Source organism: Hippocampus bargibanti, linkage group LG05, assembly GCF_051943395.1.
Source record: "Hippocampus bargibanti isolate YZ-2025 linkage group LG05, ASM5194339v1, whole genome shotgun sequence".
Classification (NCBI taxonomy): domain Eukaryota; kingdom Metazoa; phylum Chordata; class Actinopteri; order Syngnathiformes; family Syngnathidae; genus Hippocampus; species Hippocampus bargibanti.
In genome coordinates, this window is record NC_142738.1 from 4,353,849 (window position 1) to 4,381,517 (window position 27,669).

At 40.2% G+C, this 27,669-nt stretch overlaps 1 protein-coding gene across 2 annotated transcripts in view; it reads left to right on the forward strand.

Moving 5' to 3' along the window:
• The window catches only part of LOC148897569 (solute carrier family 23 member 2), a 53,594-nt gene extending 32,373 nt beyond the window's left edge, over positions 1 to 21,221 (forward strand). For both annotated transcript variants that reach the window (XM_088996741.1, XM_088996740.1), the window contains exons 6-12: positions 278 to 395; positions 2,619 to 2,775; positions 4,435 to 4,688; positions 8,266 to 8,430; positions 12,478 to 12,586; positions 17,843 to 17,938; positions 18,807 to 21,221. In XM_088996741.1, coding sequence (XP_088852867.1) covers positions 278 to 395; positions 2,619 to 2,775; positions 4,435 to 4,688; positions 8,266 to 8,430; positions 12,478 to 12,586; positions 17,843 to 17,938; positions 18,807 to 19,003 — 1,096 coding nt within the window. In that variant the 3' untranslated portion in view covers positions 19,004 to 21,221. The remainder of the gene's footprint in view (positions 1 to 277; positions 396 to 2,618; positions 2,776 to 4,434; positions 4,689 to 8,265; positions 8,431 to 12,477; positions 12,587 to 17,842; positions 17,939 to 18,806) is intronic.
• The last annotated feature ends 6,448 nt before the right edge of the window (positions 21,222 to 27,669 follow it).

A 27,669-nucleotide genomic window follows, 5' to 3' on the forward strand; every position in this document is an offset into this window, starting at 1 on the left:
TTTTTCGGGCAAAGATAATTTCGTGCAGAAGTGTCAAGCATTAGAATTGATAAAGCATCTCCTACGAACTTCACACCGGCGTGCGGGCAAATGAAATAATCTTAAAATTTAGACTGGAAGTCAAAGTTAAGCGTTTTAAATCATGGTTACATGTTTACAATGGGGCTTTCAAGCCAAAATCACGCTATCAAAAACGAGGTTTGGCTCTCAAATGAGTCTTTGTTGCAAAGCGTGTAAGGTCACTCAACCGCTGCGTTACCACGTTATGCGCCCACAGCACGGTGTGCCTCATCCTGCTGTTCTCGCAGTACCTGAGCAAAGTGGACGTGCCATTGATTGCCTACAAGGACAAGAAGTGGAAGGTGTTCCACTACCCACTCTTCAAACTCTTCTCGGTGAGTCACCGGTTTCCACGCGTGAACTCTTTTGCCCTCTGCGCGCTCGGCCACACAAACGATTATGCCGATCTATTACTATTGAGTAACCGCTGACGATCACACACCTGTGATGCTGGCTCGATTCCTGAATCACTTCAAGCGTGACTTTGTGGAATGCAACCGGCCGCAGCATGTGTTCCTTCATGAAAGTGACGAATCGACCCGAGTGCCAAAACATTATCTTTGATTCATCCAAGAGCTTTCTGAGTCACTCGCGTTCCAGGGGTTTAAACGTTGGGACGTAAAAAAAAAAAAATCAATATAAATTCAGTGTAACTTTTCGTGCGTGCTTGAAGATGACTCACATAAACAATAGAGGGCGTCCCGGCATAATGGAATGATGGACTTCTTTAAAGGACAACCGACGCCTCCGGACAAGTTGTGTCCATAATTCTACTGAGCGTATTTTACAAAGATTCCATCACATATAGCTATATTTTACGTTTTAAGACTTGTGCTGAATATTTAGGAAGTCTTGTTTTTGAGTTGGTGACGATGCTTACCATGACGTCATGGTAGGTATTGTCACTGACCGAGAAAGCGAAACAATGCAGTTTTGGGTACTTTGTTTGTGTGATGACGAAATTAAAAGGAAAACACATACATAACATGATGGTGAATCGTTGTGTGTTGCATCAAGACTACTATTTGATACGAGCTGACACAAATTCCCAGCAGACAAATCAGCCCATATCCAACGGAGCATGGGCGCCATCTTGTGCATTTTCTGGAACACTACATCAGCCCAGATGCCTCAAAATGACACAGAATAACTTCTTTAATTGATTGCAAACATTTATGCTTTCCTCTTAAGAACGATTTGAATCATATTCATAACTGGATGAGTAACAAGAAAGCATCTCCGAATCTGAAGCCATTGTTTTGATTCTCAAGCAAGGCAAGACGTCTTGGCGTGACGTCACGAACAAGGGGGCGGGACCTTCTGAAACTGGCCATTTCCGGTTTCATTGTGAAGTAGTTTTTGTACACTTTAAGTCATTTTTATTGGTGTTTTTCATTTGACTAAAAATATCAGCCTGCGTGTTTTGGGTACTTTAGATGCTATAAAACGTTTTTCTGATGTCAGTTAGGAAACAAAAAAATGCCGTCGATTGTCCTTTAATGCGACAGTGAAAGACAAGTGAACGCCCAGCCATGTGAATGTTACAGAGCAATTTTGATTATTTTTACGGGGCATCTTGAAAAGGATAAATTGGACACTCAAGGACAGTGGTTCTTGTTGGAGGCACCAAACCCCACGAGTTCCATATGCTCATTCACCGAACCCTTCTTTCAATGAGTGTGCAGACTAGACTGAGGGGTGGACCTCTGTGGTATAGGATCCACGAGCGCTTGAGACCGACTCACCCAACCCTTCGGGTTCGATCGAACCCAATTTAAGAACCACTGCTCCAGGAATTTGACTTGACCTAAAAAGTCATTTGTCACTATTCCATCTAAATTGCATGACAAAGTACAAGGTTCTCTGAGCTGCTGATGAGCGTTCCAAGTCAGGGCTTTAAGAATTTACACTAGGGGTCTCCAAAGTCGGTCCTCGAGGGCCGCTGTCCTGCCTGTTTTCCAGCTCTCCGAGGAGCAACACACCTGATTCAAATGATCAGCTCATCAGCCAGCTCTGAAGCAGCATCAAAATGGTCCTGATGATTTAAATCAGGTGCGTTGCTCCTGGGAGAGCTGGAAAACAGGCAGGACGGCGGCCCTCGAGGACGGACTTTGGAGACCCCTGCAGTTTACACGATGAGAATTTTTTGGAGTCATCACTTAGCTATGAGAAGTCAGACCTTCATTAAATCCTCTCATGAATGAAAACTTTCACGCTTATTCACCGTGCCAAGGAAAAAACACCAGGCAGTTATGAAAAGAGGAACATTTGACGTCAGAACACCCTTAATTTTTTCAAAGTAGCTTCTACAGTTTGAAAAACACTTAAATGTGGCTTCCTTGAACCAGAGTATACCCGGATGCCTATGCGTTATCTCCCCCGTATAATCCAAAACACACAGCAGCACGTCCTCATAATGTCAACGGACCAAATCCAGGCAGTCCAAATAAAATATTTCAAAGAATTTTCCTTTGGCTTTATCCCATCTGTATCTGATAGCGACGTTCCCACACTTGGTGTATCGTAATTTTCTTGACGTTTGCCTGCTTAAACTCCAGGCCTTGTTCGGAATGTGTGGCGGCTGGCTGGTCTGCTTCCTACTGACGGTCACTGAGGTGCTGCCGTCCAAGTCAGACAAGTACGGTTACTCGGCGAGGACAGACATTAACCTGGATGCTGTCACCAACTCACCCTGGTTTCACATTCCCTACCCAGGTAAACTCAGAACAAGTTTTGAACAAGGGTTAGGTTTTCAAATGTTTATCGATTTTGTAGATTGATATAGGGGAACTCACCATTCCAAAATCAAAACAGATTCAAATGAACACAGAATGCATGGTAGATGCAGTCACATGGTAGACAGATATTTGTTTCTTTTTTAAAAAACAATCAATGACATATTTTACAATGTTCTGGACTTTGTTTCCAAAGAAGCCATTTGAATGTCTGTTGGTTTTGGTGCGCATGGTTTGGAGCGTTCCTGTGGAGGGAGCCATTTGACAGGCTCTTTTCAAACTACCTATAGTACTGTGAGTCACAAAAGTGCCTGGCGTCTATCTGTGCAAAGAATAAACACATAAACTGGCACAATAAAAATTATCATCACAAATTCCTGGAAGACCTTTTTCCGGAGACAATTACAAAAGTTTCGCAGTCACGCAAGCTGCGGTATGCCTTTACAAACATGTGGATCGCGGACATCAAGGAGACATTGTGGATCCCCCTCCGCCCTCCCCATTATAATTTCAAAGTTTCATTACCCTAAATGCTCTTTGTAAGGTTGGGATTGGCTGCACCTTGAGCCTTGACTATAAAAATGCAGCTGCAGGACTGCACAACATGCGCAAGCCCTGACAAAGACCGCAGGCATTCGTGTTACCCTTGTGGAAGTAGCACTTCATCAACCGGTGGTTGAATTACACGTCAATCAATGTGGTGACGCAGGCGCTGTGTGTATAATACTCGACCACAGGCGCCAAAGGAGAGCGTTGTCTCAGGAGACTAGGCAAGAAATTTCAAATGTGAAAAAGATAAAAAATACTTTTACGACTACCATTACTAAACTAGCTCTTTGACAGCATCTTGTGGCTTATTACATAAAATGGACATACTGTAAATAATAATAATAATAATAATAATACATTTTATTTATAAGCGCCTTTCAAAACTCTCAAGGTGCAATCACAGGATAAGTTGTTCTGTAGGTGAGCAGCGGCAGCCACACACACCAGCGTTCACTCAACCAGGAAGTAACTCAAATACAGTAAAGTCTCGTTATATCGATATTCAAGGGAGTCCGAAAAAATATCGATATAACCGAGACTATCGATATATCCGACCCTGTTTGCATGTAATTTTCTCCGTGCGTGCATAGAAATAGTATTGATATAACCGGGATTATCGATATATCCGATATCGATATAACGAGACTTTACTGTAGATAGAAAGCTAGCTAGCTAGCCAACAGATAGATAATAGCTCGCTAGCTAGCCAGCCAGCTATATCGCTATATAGCCAGTAGACAGCTAGCATGTCCAACATACCTGTAGCAAATATGAGTGTCATATTCCAGTCATCATTTTAACATTCCTTTTTACCTCCTCAGAAAACCCCAAAGTGTCAATCGAGATGACAGCAAATATGGTCATGCTGTCGATAAAAAAGTGCAAACAAATTGGTAGCACAAAATGCTATCTACCAGTCCAAAAAGTAGCATAGAGCCCTGAAATCATGTGGCCCATCTGTCCGTTTTAAAAACAAACATGAGCAAAAAGGTTGACAATCCCCAGTATGAATTAAATGGGATTTTCTAAAACATAAGCATTCTATTTTCCTGAAAACTTGCTTCAGAATGCTCAAATCCACTTTTTGCAGGTCAGTGGGGCATGCCAACGGTCAGCGTATCATCAGTTCTCGGCATGATGGCGGGCGTTTTGGCATCCACCATGGAGTCCATTGGCGACTACTATGCCTGTGCCCGACTGTCGGGTGCACCCCCACCGCCCACCCATGCTATCAACCGCGGCATTGCCGTTGAAGGCATCGGCTGTATCTTGTCTGGTTTATGGGGAACGGGCAATGGGACCACCTCCTACAGCCAGAACATTGCTGCGCTTGGCATCACCAAGGTACAGTGAGACCCTGCACATATACGGTTACGCTATTTATGACATTAACTAGTTTTTTTGGGGGGGGATGGGAACAACACATAATGAAAACCCTCTGCCCGCCAAAACCGATAAAAAAATAATTACATTATGCCCGCAGTAATACAGTGATACCTTGGCTTACGAATGTTATCACTGTATATGGATTGTTAAAAATATGAAAGCAGGCAATTTTGCTGCTGTGAAATGTAACTTTCTCCACTGCGAGACTAATAAATGTACAGTAAATCCAAGGAAGGAAAGGAAGGAAATAAACGCGTCTCTTCATCACTTTTAACACTTGCCGCTGCTCTTCTCCAATTTCGCCTTGTAAGAACAAGAGTTTCGAACAACGACGTTTGCTGTCAACCGCTCAAGCAAGGTGTTGAGAGATTCGCAAGGGACACAGTACAGTTGCTGTTTGTTTTATCTCCAAAGATCACAAAGTTGCAGGAAACGGCTTCAATTGTCGGACTGCCAATCGACGTCCAACTAATATCATATTTGCACTGCCGTGACATTTGGGATGCTGCCTAAGTGCTACAAAAGTGCATGAATGATACTCTAACCCTGACTTGAGACATTAAAACCTTGACCCTTGTTTCAAGGTTCAACACTGGATTAATCTGAATCTTTAAACACTAACTCTTGTTTAAAAAAATTGCCGAATAAAATAAACAAAAATTACAAATCCTTTGTTGAAACAGTGTCTGAAACTCATGACAAAAAGTTAGTGGACACCACTGTAGACATCTCTGAAAAGTTGCCTGCCCGGCCATAAAGTTGCCTACCCGGCCGTAAAGTTGGCTGCCCCTTTTTTTCCAACTTGAACCACAATAAGAGGACTAATCGCAAAAAAAAACCCTAAACATTGTTGCGAAGTAGAAAGGATTTTTTTTTAATTCAGGAAGTACCCACCACAAATGCTGCCTTGCTTAATTTATGGTAAATATCCCTTGTTGAAGATTTTGCTCCAGTTGTTGTCATGGTGCACAATGCAATGTTTGCATTGCGTTGTCTCCTAAAAACAGTGTGAACTGCTATTTCTAAGCGCCTTTCAAAACTTTACAGTCACAGTGTAGTACAAAGCGTGAAACAGGCTTCTGATTGGCTGCCGTGCCGAGTATGCAAATTGCCAAATGAACGTTTGTTTGGCAATTTGAATAAAGCTGGAAAGAGGAGCCCATGTGGCTTGTAGCGGTTTGCTTGTAGCTTTTACTTTATTGAATACGTTTCATTCGAAAAAAAACAAAACAGTTTTTTTTCTTGAAGAAGTTGTTGGCCACCCGGGCCAAGACGTTTTAAAAGTTGTACGCCCGACGTAAAAATTGGCAGACGTTATTTCAAACACTGGTTGAAACACCCAACAACTCTGATTTTAAACCTTAATCTCACTTGAGGTCCAATTTGCAACCCAATCTTGAAATGGTAAACCAGGTTTGAAACTTTGGTTTTTAATCCCTAATCTGGTTTGTAACCCTGACTCTGGTTTGAAACCATTTTTTTCCAATTCAAACCCAAATTTCAAACCCTACTTATACAATCTTAGCTGGGAATAAAACCTCTTATTGAAAACGTTACTCTTTCGTCCTGACCCAGCTTTCATTGCAAATTTAAACGGTGGCCCTGATTTGAGTCAACCAGTCTTGAAAGACTAATTTGAAACACTCTGAACCAGCCCTGAAATTCTAACATGGGTCTAAAACCCAAATTTGGTACCCTTTGAAACCCTTACGTTTCCAGTACGAACAATGCTGTCTGTCCTGAAAAGCGAACAGCGAAACCCATAAATGTCATTTAACTCCATTTCATGAGTTTTTAAGTTTGAAGCGATACCCAATCTCAAAATAATGAGTCGAAACGGGATATTTTCGACAAGGAATATATTCCCATACTCAAAATATGCGCGGCCTGCGAACAGCGTTATATTACAAACCTTTTTGTGTTGACTGTTCCGAACCTGAAGCCGAGATGTGGTAAGGCAAATTGGTTTTTATTGCAGAGCATTATGAACATTATGTGTCAGTCGTTTTATTGACGGATGATGATCCAGGAGACGCACCCTGCTTTGCAAGTCGCTTCCCATCATTCGAGCGTCAACATCCGCGTGTATCAATTCACGGAAAAAAAGCCGATCGCAGCACATTTGAGGTGTCCATTACTTATCCCAAATTCCGTCAGATGACAGCGCTGTTGACAGAATACTTCTTAATAGAGACAAACGCATTTGACTCTGCAGCAGCCCTTGTTGCTCCTCTCTACTTACACCTTGGAAAAATAATTCCTGCCGTTTAGTGCCAGCTGAGTCAAGTCAAGTGATGAAAGATTTGCCGGGGACACGAGGGGATCACATTGAACTACGGGCAACGTGTTGTTAAATGGACTGGGGAGAATAGCGAAGTCTTCAGGTTCAGAGTTGAGGTAGAGGATTCAGGGGTTCAGGGGAGCATTCGGAAATGAATGACTGTGGGTGGGTGGAGTTAGGTTGACTGCCACTAGGCAGTCAGGAGACTTAACACTCTACCAGCCCTGCCCCCCCTGTCCCTTCCCACTGCCACACTCACCGAACTCTGAGTACACGCTACACACTGTACTATCATCCTGAACTCTAATTTTCTCTGTTTTTTTTCCTGCAAGACCTCACTTCAACCTTTTTTTGTTTGCTTTTGCATTACTACACTACGTCGCTTTACATGTGTCACTACCTCACTTTACATACGTCACTACCTCACTTTACATACGTCACCACCTCACTTTACATACGACACTACCTCACTTCACGTTCAGAAATTACATGTATTGTCTCTTGTCAATTGTCTGTCTTTTTTAGCCACATTATAAGTGCCTTGGATCCGAGAGGACATTAATTTCATCTGTGCTGTAAGTCATGCATATTAGCATATTTGACAATAAAGCTGACTTTGACTTAGGGTTGGTTTGAGTTTGGAGTTTGAGTGATTGGGTAATTCAGATTATTTCAAGACTTGTTGGGTCTTGAAAACACCCCGTACCTGTGATCAAATGCCAATTGAAGGATTCGAGGATAATAGGAAATGGAGTTCAAATCCAAGGTAGCTATGGTCAAAGCCTCATCCATCCACAATGTGAGTCGCTTATCCTCACGAGGGTCGCGGGCTTGTTGGATTCTATCCCAGCTGGAACTCTGTTGTGTGAGGCTGATGTGCTAACCAGTCCATTAACACGATCAAAGCCTTCTCGTCATCTTTTTATTGATCCTCTTCCAATTTGAATCCACTCTCTGAACACAAAGTATTTTGGCCAGACTGCGAATGGTTGACATCTTTGAAGAAAATGCTAATAAAATGATAATGTTGACAATATACACATGTGATCCACTCGACACGTCTGGAAACTGAAGCCAATTCTACAGCACACTGGCTTCCAACTTTATGGAAGGTCTCCAAAGATTTTATAGTTCTTGTATGGTTGTTTGATGCTGGTTTTGCCTATGATCAAAGACTCTGTACTAACTCTAAGACTCTATCACACCGGCACCCCCACCACTAAACTCTCCTTAACTCTCCACTGTGCACCCTAGGTTGGCAGCAGACTAGTACTCCAGACGACGGGAATTCTCATGATTGTCCTGGGAATTTTTGGGAAGTTTGGAGCTGTCTTTATTACCATCCCAGATCCAGTTATCGGGGGCATGTTTCTCATTATGTTTGGAATGATCGCCGCCGTAGGCATATCTAATCTGCAGGTAGGCAGACGCACATTCACAGTACGAAACAATGTTACCATTGATTTACACACCGTCTACATACATGAATGAGTGAGATGGGTGGAAAAGGAAATACATACAGGGGAACCTTCTACTTATAAATGTCTCTTCATGGGAAAATTTAAAGTTCTTGACTCTTGTTATGAACAGAATTTCAAGATACGAAAGGTTACAGAATGGGCTGCTACTCGCAGCTCCCACTCCCCTAAACACTACATACTTCTCTGTGTTCTGCCATTGGCTATTACCTAGCATCTTTCTGGCATCCAATTGGCACAGAGGATTTGCACATTTACATGGAAAATGCATGTATATTCAGAGATTATTGTAGTTTCGAAATTTCTGATAGAATCAAAGTAGTAGAGGTACCATAGTACTTATTTTGCAATATTGACCCATACTAAGTCGATGAATACACAAGCAAGAGCATAGATAAATACATTATCTGTATCAATTTTTTTTAATTGTATTATTTATTTATTTATTTATTTACTTGACGGTACTGATCATCACTTGGCATAGGCTACCAGAATTTACCAGCCATCTACATTTTGCCAATTATAGATGCAACCAGCAGACAAGCATGTTGTTTAAATTAACCCAGAAATTTGCTCAACATAGATATGTGTTAAACTGTAGTCCAGTCATGCACATATTGTCACAGACAAGATGTGAGCAGCACCCCTTTTCATTTTATCACTTCAATGGGAAGAAATTATTTGCAGGCATTTGGGAAGCAATTATGTGAATAGTAAGCAATAAATACCGCAACCTCCCCACATCATGTGGAAATTATTTGGAGATCAAAATGAAAAAAAAGACAAACAAGCTCACGAAAGAAAGACAAATGACTTAAAAAGAATGTACACAACCATTTGGTTGTTTTCATGTCTCACAGCAGTCACCATTTGGGACAGGGTTCTCAGAATTCTTAACAGGGGAGAAACAATCCGTTTGGTTCTTCGATCCGAAGGAACCAACAGGAGAAGAAAAAAGGAAAAAAAACTTTCCCACGTTGCAATTTTTTTCCATCCCCCCACCGTCTATACAGAGCCACAAAACAGCATTTTGTCAAAGCACAAAAACAGCGACAGATGAATGATAGCAACATCTGGAGAAAAAAGATGAAAATCTACTGTAGAGAAATATCTGACATTGCTGTGTAGAAGGGCGAATTATGTTTACGTGAAAATTACGTGAAAATACGTAAGAACCAAACTTAAACCGGACCACATATGCCAATTATTGGAAATTTGCCTTAATACTACATATTTTCAATTTAGGGAGAAATTTTACACACAAATTCATGGTTGTGCTATGGGCTCACCAGTTTCACCCATAGTGGCTAGTCTGTACATGGAAGAGATGGAGAAACAGGCCCTGACATCCTTACCGGGGACAAAACCTCGACACTGGTTTAGATATGTGGACGATACTTTCGTCATAATTAAAAAACAAGAAATTCGATCCTTCGCAGATCACCTCAACAACAGATATCAACATTAAATTTACTCGCGAGGACATTAAAGAGAACCAACTAGCCTTTTTGGATGGCAAAGTAATTATAAAAGAGAACAGAGCGCTAAAAACATATTTAGGAAGGCTAAGCACACTGACCAATACTTAATTTTTGATTCTAACCACCCTATATATATATATATATATATATATATATATATATATACATACAGTAAAGTCTCGTTATATCGATATTCAAGGGAGTCCGAAAAAATATCGATATAACCGGGACTATCGATATATCCGACCCCGTTTGCATGTAATTTTCTCCGTGCGTGCATAGAAATAGTATCGATATAACCGGGACTATCGATATATCCGATATCGATATAACGAGACTTTACTGTATATATATATATATATATATATATATATATATATATATATATATATATATATATATATATATATATGGCATATATATGGCTATATATATATATATAGGGTGGTTAGAATCAAAAATTAAGTATTGGTCAGTGTGCTTAGCCTTCCTAAATATGTTTTTAGCGCTCTGTTCTCTTTTATAATATATATATATATATATATATATATATATATATATATATATATATATATATATATATCGATATATATATATATATATATATATATATAGGGCCGATACTACCAGGAAGACTTTAGTTAGCTGAAGAAGCATCTTGATAAGAAGCGAAATGTCCGACACCTTCAAAGAAGTACAGATGACGGCTGAAGAAACCTTTTAATCGATCAACTCTCTGAACATAATAAAGATGAATGTGCTCAGGAAAAGCCTCCCAAACATTGACAACTATCATGTACAGGAAATAAAGCAGTCACAAAAATAATAGAAAATACACACATTGCACAAATGTACAAATACAGTAAAGTCTCGTTATATCGATATTCTCGGGAGTCCGAAAAAATATCGATATAACCGGGACTATCGATATATCCGACCCTGCGCGCATGTAATTTTCTCCTTGCGTTCATAGAAATAGTATCGTAATAAGCGGTACTATCGATAAAACCGATATCGATATAACGAGACTTTACTGTATATGTAAATAAAATCTGATTTTTAACTAGTTTAAAGGACAACCGACGTCACTTTTTTGTTTCCTAACTGACATCAGAAAAACTTTTTATAGCATCTAAAATACCCAAAACACGCAGTATGATACTTTTATTCAAATGCAAAACACCAATAACAATGATTTAAATAGAATCAAAACAATGACTTCAGATTCAGAGAATATGCTTTCTTGTTACACATCCAGTTATGAATATGATTCAAGTAGTTCTGAAGAGGAAAGCATGCGTGTTTGCAATCAATTAAAGAATTAATTCCATGTCATTTTGAGGCATCTGGACTTCAATGTAGCATCCCAGAAAAAGAGGCAGAAAATGGCGACCTCTTGTAGACATGAGAGTGTATTGCGTTTCCATAGGCTGATAAATTCCTTATAGCTTAGAGCCTGGACGTCCTCTTCTGGCGCAACACGAGGTTTTCAGACCAAACAAGCATTGACGTGATGGAAGGACTGCTACAATATGTCCTTTTTTTTGGTCAGGTGCGTTCCTTCAGTGACGTCACGTACGAACTCGTCACCAACTCAAAAACAAGACTTCCGGAATATTCAGCACGAGTCTTCAAACGTAAAATATAGCTACATGGGGTGTAATCTTTGTAAAATACGCTCAGTAGAAGTCATTTGAAGCCATATTACAAATTATGGACACAACTTGTCCGGAGACGTCGGTTGTCCTTTAAAGGAGTGAATATAAACACACTCAAATACGTTTGAATGTACTTTTAGGGTCGCATAGAAAATAAGCAATTTCCTATAAACCCACGGGGAATTGACTTATGCGAGTAAAAACACATTAGGGAAGTCTTATTCTACTTATTATATATCAGAATCAGAATCAGAATCAGAATCAGAATACCTTAATTCGTCCCGCAATGGGGAAATTTGCAGTCCACAGCAGCAATTGAAGAGGGATGGGGTTGGGGTGGGAGTGAAAGGATAGAAAACAAGATATTCTAAGCATAACAAAATAAAAATGTCAACTGTATACTGTGCAAATGTAGATGTGCAAAAACCGTTCTATAAACAAGACTGTACATAGTGCAGAATCAAGAAATGCATTTAGATATATATTTAGATATATATGTACATAATACAGACATACTAAATGTGTCTTTTCCTTTTAAGGATACAAATTTTTGCTCCATTACAGAAACCAAATTCATCTGTAGCAAAACTACTCTTCTCTATTTTACAGCTTGAATACAATTTACTACATTTATCCGAGCAGTACAAATACAAACACGAAAAACAATCTTCCGAAATGTAAGAAAATTAGAGTCAGCGTCCATCCAATAAATCTGTACATATAAACATGCCATACATCACAGCATGATGCAAAATGGATTTCAGTCGAAGCACTGTAAAACGCAACATAATGGTTTGCATCTGCAAATAAAATTGCTATACTGTTGTTCCTCTCGTTTTATGCCTTCAGTATGTGGACCTTAACTCATCTCGTAACCTGCTCATCCTTGGCTTCTCTACGTTCAGCGGTCTTGTTTTGCCCACATGGTTTCACTCCAACCCCGGAATCATCGACACAGGTAAATATAAGTTCACACACCAGCCATGACATGGCTCTTAAAGGATAACCGATGCCTCCAGACAAGTTGTGTCCATAATTTGTCAAATCACTTCAAATGACTTCTACTGAGCGTAGTTGACAAAGATTCCACGGCATAGCTATATTTTACGTTTTAAAACTTGCGTTGGAAATTCAGGAAGTCTTGTTTTTGAGTTGATGATCACGTCTGGAAAGCCCCTGACCGAGGAAGCGACACACAATGCATTTTGGGTACTCTGTTTGGTCTGAAAACTTGGTGTTGATGGCGAAATTAGAAGGAAAACACATAAATAATGCAATGGTGAATCGTTATGTGTTGCCCAAGACTACTATTTGATACCAGTTGACACAAATTCCCAGCAGACAAATCAGACAATTTCCAACGGACCTTGGGCGCCATCCTGTGCATTTTCTGGGACGCTACATTGGAGTGCCGAAGGCTCGAATTGATACGGGAAGACTTCTTTAATCGATTGCAAACATTTATGCTTTCCTCTTCAGAACTATTTGAATCATATTCATAACTGGATGAGTAACAAGAAAGCATCTTCTCCGAATCTGAAGCCATTGTTTTGATTCTAGAGCAAGGCTAGATGTCCTGGAGGGACCTTCTGAAACTCGGTATCTCCGAGGTCATTTTGAAGTAGTTTTGACACACTTTAACTCGTTTGTATTGGTGTTTTGTATTCGACTAAAAATATCAGCCTGCGTGTCTTTGGTATTTTAGATGCAATAAAACGTTTTTCTGATGTCAGTTAGGAAACAAAAAAATGGTGTTGGTTGTCCCCCCCCCCCCACGTGAACAGTGGTCTGCTTTTAGGTTTGGCTCGTCCGCGTTCAGGTTGTAGCTTGTTTTCAGACGTCTTCCTTGCATGTTTGATAAATGGGCTCGGTGTGGGCTGGCAGATTACCTACAACGGCAGGATGGCAGCGGTCGTGCCAGTTTTTAATCTCCCATAAAACTCAAAAGGTCTTCCCAAATCCCACAGGACCCAGATGGCAATGGCTTCTCACTCACCTTTTGAGTCCCCCTGGCCCAGATTTCAAGTGCCTAATTACCTTAACGTCTGCTTTTGCCTACTTGTTTGTTTGGGTTGAAGTGAGGATTTCGAGGAATGGATTTGTAACTCGCTTTGTCAGCTCTGAACTGAGCAGCTCCGCCTTTAAGAGACGCCGATGGCAAGCTGTTCGGGTACTGATTCCATATCCCTCATGTCTAAATGGGAAGCTGCTGAATATCAGGGATATTGAAAATCGGTTCTAACGCCCATTAAAACACTTGCAATGTATGGGTACCATATTAATAAACAAATCCCCAAAAGGTTCATTGTAAAGTATTTTGAGCATTTGTTTGAAATCTTGCTCGTCTGCAGAATTAACAGACTCTTCAGGAAAAAGAGCGTACTAGTACACAAACTTTAAGGTATTTACCACAGACCATTCTTCTCCTGACTGCCTAGGCAAATTAATGAATTTTATTATTATTTCTTTTTGTTGTTGTCGATTCAAACTCATATACAGTGATACTTCGGTTTACGAACCCCTTGGCTTACGAACTTTTCGGTTTACGAACGTTAAATTTATGAACATTTTACCCTTGCATAAAAACTATTTTTCGGGATACACACGGAGCTGCCACAATGAATGATGTGTCGTTGGCGAACGAGCCCGTTCTCCTCACAACAAAATGACAGCCGACTGTTTTTGTCCTCCATTACCTGCCCCGTCTTCGGTTAAAGCCAAGTGATTGGTGAAGAACGCAGCAGTGAGGGCGGTGGGGTTTACAGAGAGAGAGAGAGAGAGCCGTTCTCCAAAATGAAAATGGCTGCCGCCTTTTTTTTGTCCTCTATTCCCCGCCCCCAGTCTTCGGTTAAAGCCACGTGATTGGTCAAGAACGCAGCAGTGAGGGAGGAGGTTTTAACATTAAAGAGACAGGCAGACGACAGGCAGAGCGTTTCAACTTTGACAGTTCAAAGGCAGAGTGTAGACTGCAAGGTTAAAATATCCCATCATATTATAATATTAATTATAATACCATAGCACATGTATTGTAAATAAAATAAGATATATTTTGTGTAGTTTTAAGGCCTAGAAAATTAGAAAGTAGAACATTATTGCTATGGGGACCTGGGAAATGATTTTTCTCATTTTCATGTTTTCCTATGGGAAATTAGTTTTTGGGATACACACTTTTCGCCTTACACACTCTGTCTGGGAATCAATTAAGTTCGTAAGCCAAAGTATCAATGTACTTGGCAAGTGCTTGATTGCTCTGAACTTGCATGTTTTAATCACAGCTGGCATAAGATGCAGGATGGGCTCAGATATTTAAAGACAAGTTTCTTCTTGATCAACTACGACAACTGCACCACGTTGAAAAGAGAACAAATGGATTACGGCAACAGTCATTGCCAAATGTTTTCATGCAGACTGTCAATTTCACGTTTAAGTCAGATATTCAACGTGTGTATCTTCGTTTATTCTTATCGTTCGTTAATCAAATAATCATCTGAAAAACGCATAGAAATTCAATAATGACAGGCAAGACATAAAATCCAATTTTCAAGCTAGCTCTCAGCATTATGCTAATTTTGCAATGACTTACGCAAAAATACATATTTTCGCCACATCTGCTAAATTTGCTCACAGCTGGACCCAAACAGCCAATGCCCCATAACAGTCCGCAGATCGTTGGGTGGGAACATCCATGTATTAAAGCACCTGGCATGGTGGCAAAGCCTTAACGTGCAGTCCTTCAACCTGACACCAAGTTCCTCTTTGGCAAGACATGACAAACGTGAACGGGAAGCCGGAAAGGAAAGGGCCACTAACCATAAGAAGATGATCGTGGTATCTTCTGAGGAAAGTGCTTATCTGCGGTTGCCCTGGTCTGCCGCTCTCAGGTCTAGGCCGCTTAGCTCCCCAATCCGCTTGGCATACCCCCCCCCCGTAATCTGCCTGCCTCAGATAAGCAATGCTTGCCGGAGGAGAGCCCTGTGGCTCGATCCGTTGCCCCGACCGACTGCCAGACATGTTGAGACAAGATCCTAAACTTTTGACCGACGTTGTGAACTTGAAGCAATACTTCATGAGGCGCCCACAAATTCACTGTGACAGGTGAACAGTTTGCCATCCTTGCAGTGGATTCTAGGATGTTCAGTGTTCTGTTTGTTGATTTTTTTTATAATTCTGGGTTGCACCGCTCATCCCCATTAAAACAACTGCGGCACTAAACCATTCACAAGTTGTACTACTACTCCAAGTACAGTGATACCTCGGTTTACGAACCCCTTGACTTACAAACGTTACATTTATGAAAAATTTACCTCGGCATACAAACTTTACCTTGGCATACGAACATTTTTCGTACACGGAGCTGCCTCAATGATGATGTGTCGTTCGCGAACGAGCCTGTTCTTCTAACAACAAAATGGCAGACGACTGTTTTTGTCCTCTATTCCCCGTTCCCAGTCTTCGGTTAAAGCCACGTGATTGGTCAGGAACACAGCAGTTAAGGGGGGGGGGGGTGTAAACATTAAAGAGACAGGCAGATAGTTTTTGAAATTAGAAATTTTGATAGTTCAAAGGCAGAGTGTAGACTGCAAGGTTAAAATATCCCATCGAGGCGCCACAAATAACCAGCACAAGCCATCTGGACACTTGATGCAAAAAGCTATCGACCCAGCTAAACAGAACACAATTGATGAGGAACTAGATAAAGTTATCGCAGAGAAAGCACCTACAAGGGATCATTCCTCAAGAGGGTGAAAGAAAAAGGTTACGTTCCTCATCAAGTGTTTAATGCTGATGAAACTGGCCATTCCATTCCATCAAGCCATCAACGACCATTACAAAGGTAAATAAAACGACTTTATTATACAGTACAGTTTATTTCCTCAATTATAATACCGTAGCACATTTATTATCCATAAAATAATGTATATTTTGTGTAGTTTTAAGGCTTAGAAAATTAGAAAGTAGAAAATTAGGTTTTATGGGGACCTGGGAACAGATTATTCTCATTTTAATGGTTTCCTATGGGACATGAATTTTTGGGATACACACTTTTCACCTTACACACTGTCTGGGAACCAATTCAGTTCGTAAACCTAGGTATCACTGTATTGCACCTGCGAAGTAGTAGCTACCACAATGTTTCTTTTACTGAAATGTTTACTAACACAGAGAAACTCCTCTAGAACAAAATCATGTTTGGGAATCATCAGGAACGTTTTCACAATTTCTTGCAAAATGTCTTTAACTTTGCTTCCTCCATCTTTTATTTCTATTATTTTTATCCTGTCTTTAAGCGTCATCACTTCATTAGAGTAGAGAGACAGTTTTCTGAGAAGGCTATGATAATCTGAATGACAATTAAAATACAGTAAAGTCTCGTTATATCGATATTCAAGGGAGTCTGAAAAAAATATCGATATAACCGGGACTATCGATATATCCGACCCTGTTTGCATGTAATTTTCTCCGTGCGTGCATAGAAATAGTATCGATATAACCGGGACTATCGATATATCCGATATCGATATAACGAGACTTTACTGTAACTAGAGTGATACCTTGGTTTACAAAGCCCTTGGCTTATGAACTTTTCGGTTTAAAAAAACGTTACATTTATGAACATTTTACCTTGGCATACGAACTATTTTTCCGTGTACACACGGAGCTGCCACAATGAGCGACTTTATTATACATTACAGTTTATTTCTTTAATTATAATACCATAGCACATTTATTATACATAAAATAAGGTATTTTTTGTGTAGTTTTAAGGCTTGGAAAACTAGAAAGTAGAACATTATGTTTTATGGGGACATGGGAACGGATTATTCTCATTTTAATGGTTTCCTATGGGAAATTAATTTTTGGGATACACACTTCGCCTTACACGCTCTGTCTGGGAATCAATTAAGTTCGTAAGCCAAGGTATCACTGTACCACATGTACCCCGATGCGCCATAGGAACAACAAAGTTGTAAAATTGCACTACATTTCTAGTGATGAGAACAAAGTCATAATCTTGTCAAGAAACAAATTGGAACTTTCTCATCATGTGAAATTAACTAGGGAAGAAAGTTCAACTAATTCTAACCTTGTTGAAGAACCAGTGCTCTGATCTGTCCTCTGAGGCCTCCTTGGATGTCCATAATTTACAGTACATCGGTCACATTTCACAAGCATTCAAACAGTTGTGTGTACGTGTGTGTGTTGTCTTTTGAAGGAATCAAGGAACTAGACCAGATCATTGTGGTGCTCTTCACGACACATATGTTCATTGGCGGCTTCTTTGGTTTCATTTTGGACAACACCATTCCAGGTAATATCAAAGCGCCCTGTACTCTGTAGAAACAGTAAGCCCCATAGTGACATACATAAGACTGGGTAATATGATCGTGTGCTTTATATTTGTGTTCCTTCTGGGATTTGCTTCATCTCTCCTGACATCAACAAGCCAGAACTATGTTTTTCTTTTTCATGACAGATACAGGCAACCTCTATCCATTTGCGATTAACTGATCATGAGGTTTTTTGGGGGGGGGAGTGGACCCTATCCCCAGATACTTAAAAAGACAAAAATATCCATGAAATCTCAACATATATTTGTGCACAGCATTCTTATAGCTCACAGGTGTCAAAGTCCAAGCCCGAGAGCCAATTCTGGCCCACCACATCAGTTTATTTGGCCCGAGAAATCAGAATCAGAATCAGAATCAGAATCATCTTTATTGCCAAGTATGTAGAACACACAAGGAATTTGTTTCCGGTAGAACACGCTGCACTAGTATCGTCGTCAAAAAAACTGCTAAGTGGCACTATACAGTTCCATTTTGGCTACTGTTGAAGAGTTCAAAGAGTTAATGGCTTGGGGGAAGAAGCTGTTTAAATGTCTGCTGGAGCAAATCAAACTTCCATGATGCTTGCTAAAGTCCGAACCAAATTTTCAAATTGTCCCATTTAAACTACAAAAACAGTCATTATTTTTTACTTCAAATTTGAAAACTAGTACAGTGATACCGTGGCTTATGACCGTGGCCTCCTTGGGGGTCGGTTCCGGCCCTCGGACCGTATGTTTGACACCCTTGCAGTGGAGGGTTCAGAATAAGCCTTGTGAGTGTACTTATTCACAAAAGAAATCCTCAAAAGTATCAATGAAGCAATCCACATTGTTCCTCTCCCTCCCCCAGGCAGCGCCGAGGAGCGAGGCCTCAGCAAATGGCAGCACACGGAAAACCAGGGAAGCAAAGCCACGTGCGACCAGTCGTGCTATGACATTCCCTTTTGCAACATCATCTGGAAGCGCTTTGGCTTTTTCCGCTACTTGCCCTTCCTACCGTCATACAAGAGCAGCCAGCGAGGGACGTCGTCGGAGGCCTCGCCGTGACGGCCTCCTTTCTGTTCTCCGTATTTGACACTCAACATGAACACAAGAGTTTACAAACAGTGCAACAAAATGGACGTTACTATGTTTCAGTAAAACGAGAGAGAGAGAAAGGTAATGGCGTATTTCCGCAAATAGTGGCAAAGGTTCATGTTTTCATTTTTACAAAACCGCAGGTAGGGAAAGCGTCCGTTAATCGGTCACTGGTACTGTCGCTTATGTCAATGGCAAGTGGAATTTAAAACTCATTCTAAATGAGTATTTTTAGAGATATGAAAAGAAATCATAAGAAAGCGGGTTGACTTCCTCTTTAAAGGACAACCGACGCCTCCGGACAAGTTGTGTCCATAATTTGTAAAATCACTTCAAATTACTTCTACTGAGCGTATTTTACAAAGATTCCACCGCATGTAGCTATATTTTACGTTTTAAGACTCGAGCTGAATATTCAGGAAGTCTTGTTTTTGAGTTGGTGACGATTCCTGACGTGACGTCACTGAAGGAACGCCCCTGACCGAGAAAGCGACACACAATGCATTTTGGGTACGTTGTTTGGTCTGAAAACTTCGTGTTGATGGCGAAATTAGAAGGAAAACATAAATAACGCGATGGGAAATCGTTGTGTGTTGCACCAAGACTACTATTTCATACTAGCTGACACAAATTCCCAGCAACGGAGCTTAGGCGCCATCAGTGCATTTTCTGGGACGCTACATTGGTGTACTGACGGCTCGAATTGATATGGGGGGGGGGGACTTCTTTTATCGAATGCAAACATTTATGTTTTCCTCTTCAGAACTATTTCAATCATATTCATAACTGGATGAGTAACAAGAAAGCATCTTCTCCGAATCTGAAGCCATTGTTTTGATTCTCGAGCAAGGCAAGACGTCCTGGCGTGATGTCACGAACAAGGGGGCGGGACCTTCTGAAACTTGCCATCTCTGAGGTCATTTTGAAATAGTTTTGGGACACTTAAATCATTTTTATTGGTGTTTTGCATTTGACTAAAAATATCAGCCTGCGTGTTTTGGGTATTTTAGATGCTATAAAACGTTCTTCTGATGTCAGTTGGGAAACAAAAAAATGGTGTCGCTTGTCCTTTAAGAGGAAATGTTGCAGCTTCCAGTATCTAAATAGAAAACCCTGATCAGTATTTTAGATGCAAGATCGTCTTTCATATTGCAGGGTGGGTGAAACGACTGGATTGTGGAGCGGTGATCACCAATGCCTGACTATATGATCCCCGATTTGTGGATTTTTTTTTGAGGGCATCACTTGAAATAATTACTAGGAATTAAATTACGATTCAAACCCTCGCAACAGCGTTCAGTGGCCATATGTTAGAGACAAGGCCGAATTGATGGTTGCAAAACACAAAAGGCAATGTTACCGGGTAGCTATTGTCGACTCGACCTTTAAATTCATCTTTTTTTGTGTCTGGTTAAACGTTGTTGTTTTGGTTAGCAACAGACTTCTTTTTCATGTCCTGCTTTGAACCAAGATTCACATCGTACTTATTTGTTTCTCCTTGCGGGGAAGATGAAGGAGTCTACTTTGAGGAAGAGGACCACTATTTGAGGAAATATGGTGAATGGACATTTTTTTTAAATAACTTGGGATAGTGTGACACTATCCTGAGAATGCTTGTATTGTATTTTATTTTTTACAAAGAGATTATTAATTGCAAATCTTCTTAAAAATGATTGCTTTAAACCAGGGGTGTCAAAGTCATTTTTTGCCGCGGGCCACATTGTAGTTATGGTTTCCTCTCGAGGGCCGTTATGAATTTGGGGAACCCATTAGAATGTTTAAATCCCTTCAAATATTACATATAGAGCACACAGCAAATTAATGAATAACTCGTTTTCAAATCTGAAGTCAAGAATAATGACTTTTATTGTGGTTGACATCCAAAAATATGAAATTTTGGCTCAGAATTTAGCAATCATCATGGAATTTAACAAGTTTGATTTGCTTTCGAGGGCCGAAAAAAAATGATGTGGCGGGCCGGATTTGGCCCGCGGGCCTTGACTTTGACAGCTGTGCTTTAAACTAACAACTGCATTAAATGCAGCGAAAAGTCAGCGAGTCCACACGATGGGTTTATTTGCTGCATAAAAAATATAAGTCTCTGTATAGATTTGCAAAATGTTCTTTTCCACTTTTCTTTTTGCGTATCTAAATTCTATGAAACTTTGTCAATAAATGTTTGTGAAAGGATGGCCTTATTTCACACTAGACGGGAGCCAGCAGGAACAATTCACCACAAACATTCAAAAAGCCCTCTTCATCTTGAAATACCAATGAAATGAAATACCCGTGTGCCTTTTATCCAAATACCGTATTATATATATATATATATATATATATATATATATATATATATATATATATAGTAAAGTCTCGTTATATCGATATTCAAGGGAGTCCGAAAAAATATCGATATAACCGGACTATCGATATATCCGACCCTGTTTGCATGTAATTTTCTCCGTGCGTGCATAGAAATAGTATCGATATAACCGGACTATCGATATATCCGATATCGATATAACGAGACTTTACTGTATATATACAGTAAAGTCTCGTTATATCGATATATGATATATCGATAAAATCCCGGTTATATCGATATTTTATCGGACTCCCTTGATATCGATATAACGAGACTTTACTGTATATATATATAACGATATATTATATATATATATATATATATATATATATATATATATATATATATATATATATATATAAAATATATAAGGCGCACCTTCAACGAATGACATTTAACGAATGACATTTTCCATACATAAGGTGCACCACATTATAAGGGGCAGCTTCAATGAATGACATACAGTATTTTAAAACGTTTTCCATATATAAAACGCACCGGATTATGAGGTGCATGGTCAGCTTTTGAAAAAATATTTTCTTTTAGGTGCACCTTATAGTGCAGAAAATACGGTACTCTGATTTCCTCCCATGTTCAAAAAAAACCTGCACTGTAGTTTTCATGGAATACTGTAAATCACTGTTTCCCAAACTTTAGCAAGCCAAAAAACATTTCCCCCTTTCAGGAAATCTGTCATGCCACACCGCTTAGATAATTGATTGACAAAAAGTGAATACACTTTATCTCGTACACACTGGAAGATCATGTTCTGCCTCCAACCACAGCTGGTTGCCATGATACATGCATTTATTTTTATTTATTTATGTATTTATTTTTGACACTGGATAATCCGGCACGCAGGTTGGTAATCTCTGCTCTAAATTGTCCCTTGGTGAGATTGTGAGCGCAAATGTTTGTTCGTCTACGTGTTCCCTGCGATTGGCTTCCAACTAATATCTTGCCTACTGCCTGAAGACATCTGAGATAGGCTCCAGCATGCACTAACAAATTAATCAGTGCAAGTAATACAATACATAATGTTATTATTGAGTAATTTTCATCATTTCAGGAGAGGAGGGAATATTAAGAGTATAAATCATAGAAAACGAGCTCACAGCTAAAGTGTGACTCACAAGAAGCTAATTGAAGAATATGCTAACAGACACAAAATCTGACATGTCATATGTAATCTACTGCCCACTATGGTACAATTATCATAATTGTTTTGAATACGTCTTAACTAATATCATGTTTTACTCTGTGTGTGTGTGTGTGTGTGTGTGTCCTAAATATATTTTATTAATGTTTGAAATTGGGTTCCGACGGGAAAATTCCTTCACACACCCCACCCTCCCCACTGTGTAGTAAAAACATGTATGCACGTGTGTGTGAGAGTGTGTGGTCAAACCCCTTAAAAGGAGATTAAAGTCATCTGAGGTAAATCGTGAAGATGCTAAGGTATCATTCAGGAAAGATACAGATGATGGAAGACCAAAAATGTCACAATTAAATTCATAGAAACATTTCCTGTGTTCATTCTCAGGTTGATGCTGTTATAAAGAAAAAAGCAAAACGGGAAACAGTGTCAATCCACAGTGATTCAAACCTTCGCGTTTTTGGGATGACGCTAACTTGGATACAATTGTGTAATCTAGGGCAAACATGTAGAGGCTATACTAACGAGCTATGGGTGTGTTGTTTTGTATAAATGATTAACGCCTCGAGCCATGAATACCATCAAAGAGTTAACGTGTGCTTGCACGTCCATGCAAACATTCAGATCGCATTTCTACACGTGTGCTCCAAGGATGCAATGTAAGCAACATTTATTTCCGAGAACAACAAGGTCGTGTTAGTGTGTCGTAGCTTCACAATGTTCTGCGCAGACAATATAATACCTTTTTATGCTGAAGCATTTTCTTCTGATCGATTCTGTGATTGGAAAATGAAGCTTCATGAAGCACATTGTGATATTATGGTATTTGCAAGATAACACGCTTCGTTTCAAGCAGTGGTTCTTAATCTCGTTGGAGGCACCGAACCCCACCAGTTTCATATCCTCATTCATCGAACCCTCCGTTCAATGACTGTGCCCACTAACTGCAGACTAGACTCTCTGCTGCAGAGTATCTGTGGTGTCACACGTGCGCACCGCGGCGCAGATGTGTGTACGCCTTTGAAGTACGCTTTTCAACACTTTGATGCCTTTGATGTCTTTCAAGTCAGCCTGATGCATTCTCACGCAGGCAAAGGGTATATAACTAGCCAGCGCGGGACAGTGAGATCGGAGAATCACACGTACTCGGACTCACACGCAGGCACAGAGTCGCAGAGATCTGCACAGCGTCGGACGTTCACAGCACGACTTGCTCGACTCCACGCCACGGTCAAGCCCTGGGACATATTACATCTGCGGGTCACTGGCCCGGGAGATCTGACAACGAACCTACTTACGAATAAAGGGAAACATCAAACTCCTTAGATCCACCAACCCCCTGAGACGACTCAAACCCAGTTTAAGAACCACTGATTTAAAGACAAAGGCTGGTGCAGTGGAAATGTAAAAAAATCTACTACATCTTTGAAACCAAGGAGTCAAGGATCATCAAGGATTCAAAAAGTGTTTTATGGTGCTTGCGGGGTTGCTGGTAAAGCGCTGGTCAGACCTCTGGCAATGTTTTTCCCTTCCACGAGGGGGAAGCATTCGCCTTTTGTTCATGTTAGTGCTTTGTTACAGCTTCAACTGTTGTTGAAGCGCTATATACAGTGGGACCTTGGCTTACGAACTTAATTGGTTCCCAGACAGAGTGTGTAAGGTGAAAAGTGTGTATCCCAGAAATTAATTTCCCATAGGAAATCATTAAAATGAGAATAATCCGTTCCCAGGTACCCATAAAATACAATTTTCTACTTTCTAATTTTCTAAGCCTTAAAACTACACAAAATATACATTATTTTATGTATAATAAATGTGCTATAGTATTATGATTAATGAAATAAAGTGTACGGTAAAATAAAGTCATTTTATTTACCTTTGTGATGGTCGTTAATGGCTTGATGGAATGGAGTGTCCGGTTTCCTCAGCATTAAACACTTGATGAGGAAAATAGGCTTCTTTCACCATCTTGAGGAATGGTCCTTGTAGGTGCTTTCTCTGTGATAATTGTATCTAGTTCATCCATTGTGATCTGTTTAGCTGGGTTGATAGCTTTTTGCATCAAGTGCGGGTTATTTGTGGAGCCTGATTGATGGGATATTTAACCTTCCAGTCTACACTCTGCTTTTGAACTATCAAAGTTGAAATTTCACTGTTTTCTATCCATTTTCTCACCATTTTACTCGTTTTTTTGTTTGTTTTTCAAGATCTGTCCTCTCCCTTTCGTGTGTGTGTTTTCTCACACTCTCTCTGTCTGCCTGTCTCTTTAATGTTTAACCCCTCCCCCACACTGCTGGGTTCTTGACCAATCACGTGGCTTTAACCGATGACGCCATTTTGTTTTTGGGAGAACAGCTTCACTCTCTCTCTGTCTGTAACCCCATCCCCCACTGCTGCGTTCTTGACCAGTCACGTGGCTTTAACCGACAACTGGGGGCGGGGAATAGAGGACAAAAAAAAGTCTGCTGCCATTTCCTTGTTTGGAGAACGTACTCGTTCACGAACGACACATTACTCATTGTCGCAGCTCCGTGTGTATCCCGAAAAATAGTTTGTATGCCAAGGTAAAATTTTCATAAATGTAACGTTCGTAAACCAAAAAATTCGTGAGCCAAGGGGTTCGTAAACCGAGGTCCCACTGGAAATCAATATGTATGTCTAGTATTATATTTTGTACAGCCGCCTCTCATTTCAAGCTCAGATAACTCCAGACCCATATAACTTAGGAATTAACTCTTTTTTTCCTAACCAAAGAAGAGACTCTAAGGTTTCCGCATGTTTATGCAGTCGTAAACCTCAATATTCTGTCAGTCCTGCAATTGGAGTGAAAATGATAAAAACCCTGGCATTGAGTGGACACATTTTTGCACATCATCTGGCAGTAAATGATTTAAGGACCATACTGTCTGCAGTTTAAAAAAAAAAAGTTACTTTATGTGAAAATGGCACGTGGAATTTGAGACACCTCCCAACATGGTGTAAAAACTAATAAAAAGCAGGTTGAATAATCATTTACAGGTTAGTGTCCTCCTAATTGAAAGACAAGTAGCAACATAACAAGCTGTAATGACGGCAACAAACCACCAAGTGATCTCTCACCGCCTGCTGTCTAAGACGATTAGCATTAATGCGAAAGCTGCCATGAAGGGCTGGGCAGGTGCTGGTTGTCTGCTTTACCGACAGAGGTCGTGAACTCTTCCTATCTAATCCCTTTAAATGTAGAGGCCACCCGGGTTAAGTTCAAGTACCTTCTTACACTTGCTTGCCCTCTGCTTGTTGAGTCAGCAACAAAGTGCTAGCTCAAGGGGTGTTAAATGTTAGCATGATGGTCTTTGTTCAGCAAGCCAAATCAGGTTACGTGAAAGTTGTTCTTATTTACTGCTTACTACTGCATGGTATGCAGACTTTGGTTAGAAGAGAAGTCTTTATTGTCCGTTTGTACTTGGAACAAAAGTGGACCGGCATTACTCGTGAGGGTTAGGCATCAAGACCCGGCGCAAAGTCACAAACATTTGTGAATAGCAGCACCCTCCCAGCCCCCACATAAGTACAAGGATGCTGCCGTCTGTCGTCACTTAGCAATCCATCAATGATGCGCAAGATTGTCAGGTTATCTGTGTTTTAGCATTACGGTCATGGGGTCGTGAGTAATAAGGTGTAAAGCGGGAGATTAAACGACTATTTTTTTCCAAGACATGAACCCGCTGGCCTTGTCTTGGCTGGCGAGCAAGCCAGGGATGATCGTACTGTACGTTGTCAATGATGGTTAGGGTTCTTAGTACACTCTGACATGTGGTCGCTCCACGCTGTCGTTTGTGTGTACGACGACAATTTCTGCTTATGACACCTGATTTTCTTCTTTTGGTCTGTAGGATTAAAAATCAACTCAATGTATATTGTGTGAAGAGATATTAAGACTTTGCATCCAATGTCGATCCAGCAGCAATTTTGGCAGCTTTTCACATGTATGTTCCAAGGAGCTCCCAAATCTTACCAAAGCAAGGTTTGTTGAAAGTGCCATTCTCTGAGAAATACTGTCACGGTTTGCATGATGATGATGGTGGTGGATTCCGAAAAAGCAGGCAGAAGGGAGCAGCAGGGTGTAATTAACAAATTGTATTAAATAAAGTCAGCAGGAACAAAATCTAAGAGGGTGAAGCAAACACATACAATGACCTGACAACGAATGGTCGTGCCGGGAGTCCTTTTAACTGCCACTGATTGGAACGACCAACACCTATGCAGGTGGGGATGACAGCGCCACCCGTTGGTCGCCAACCATATTGTGACAAATACAGTAAATCACTTTTCCAAGAAATATTAAGTGGAAACTTGCGGATAATGTCTTCATTGCAAAGCTGTAATAAAATATTGGCAAAACTGTGAGGGGTATTCTCCTTTTTTATTTTGGTCAAAATTTACATCAGAGCAATTGCTCCACAATGTGTGCAGCAACACTCTCTCTGGGCAATCCAAAAGTCATTTGTTTTTACTTCATCTATGATTCCAGTGTTATTATTTTTTTGAAGTCTACAGCATTCAAAATGGAGAATGGTAATAAACTAGTAAAATTGTTTATCCCCCTGTTCCTTTGAATTAGATTCATTAATGTTTTTCATAGAATTTAGTGTCATTATGAACAATGTTCATGTTCATAAAAGGATGAAGTGTATCTGTCGGGATCAAAACCAAACACCTCAGGTCCACATACTGGTCGTAAGAATCCTCCAGGCTTGAGCACGAGAAGAGTTTTCTTCATCTTTGACTCAATCAACAAGATGCAGCACAAACCCTTGAAATGCTTCATGTTTTATTCTTATACAAGTGTGTGTCGATTCATCACAAATACTGAATAACACCAATGTCAATAGAGATTACTTGATAAATTGGGATTTTTGGAAATTTTAACTTGTTTGCTGCAAGTAAATTATTCCTATCAAAACCGCAACTGGCATTTACGGATCATTTGAATTTTATGTGAGCACACATCAAAGTTGAATGAAACGCAAATTGTCACCAGAGAAGGAATGTTTCCTCTAGCTTGTGAAATTTGACAAATTCAACAGTTTTATTAACTCGTTCACTGCCAGAAGTGCAAAAATGTGTCCACCCCAG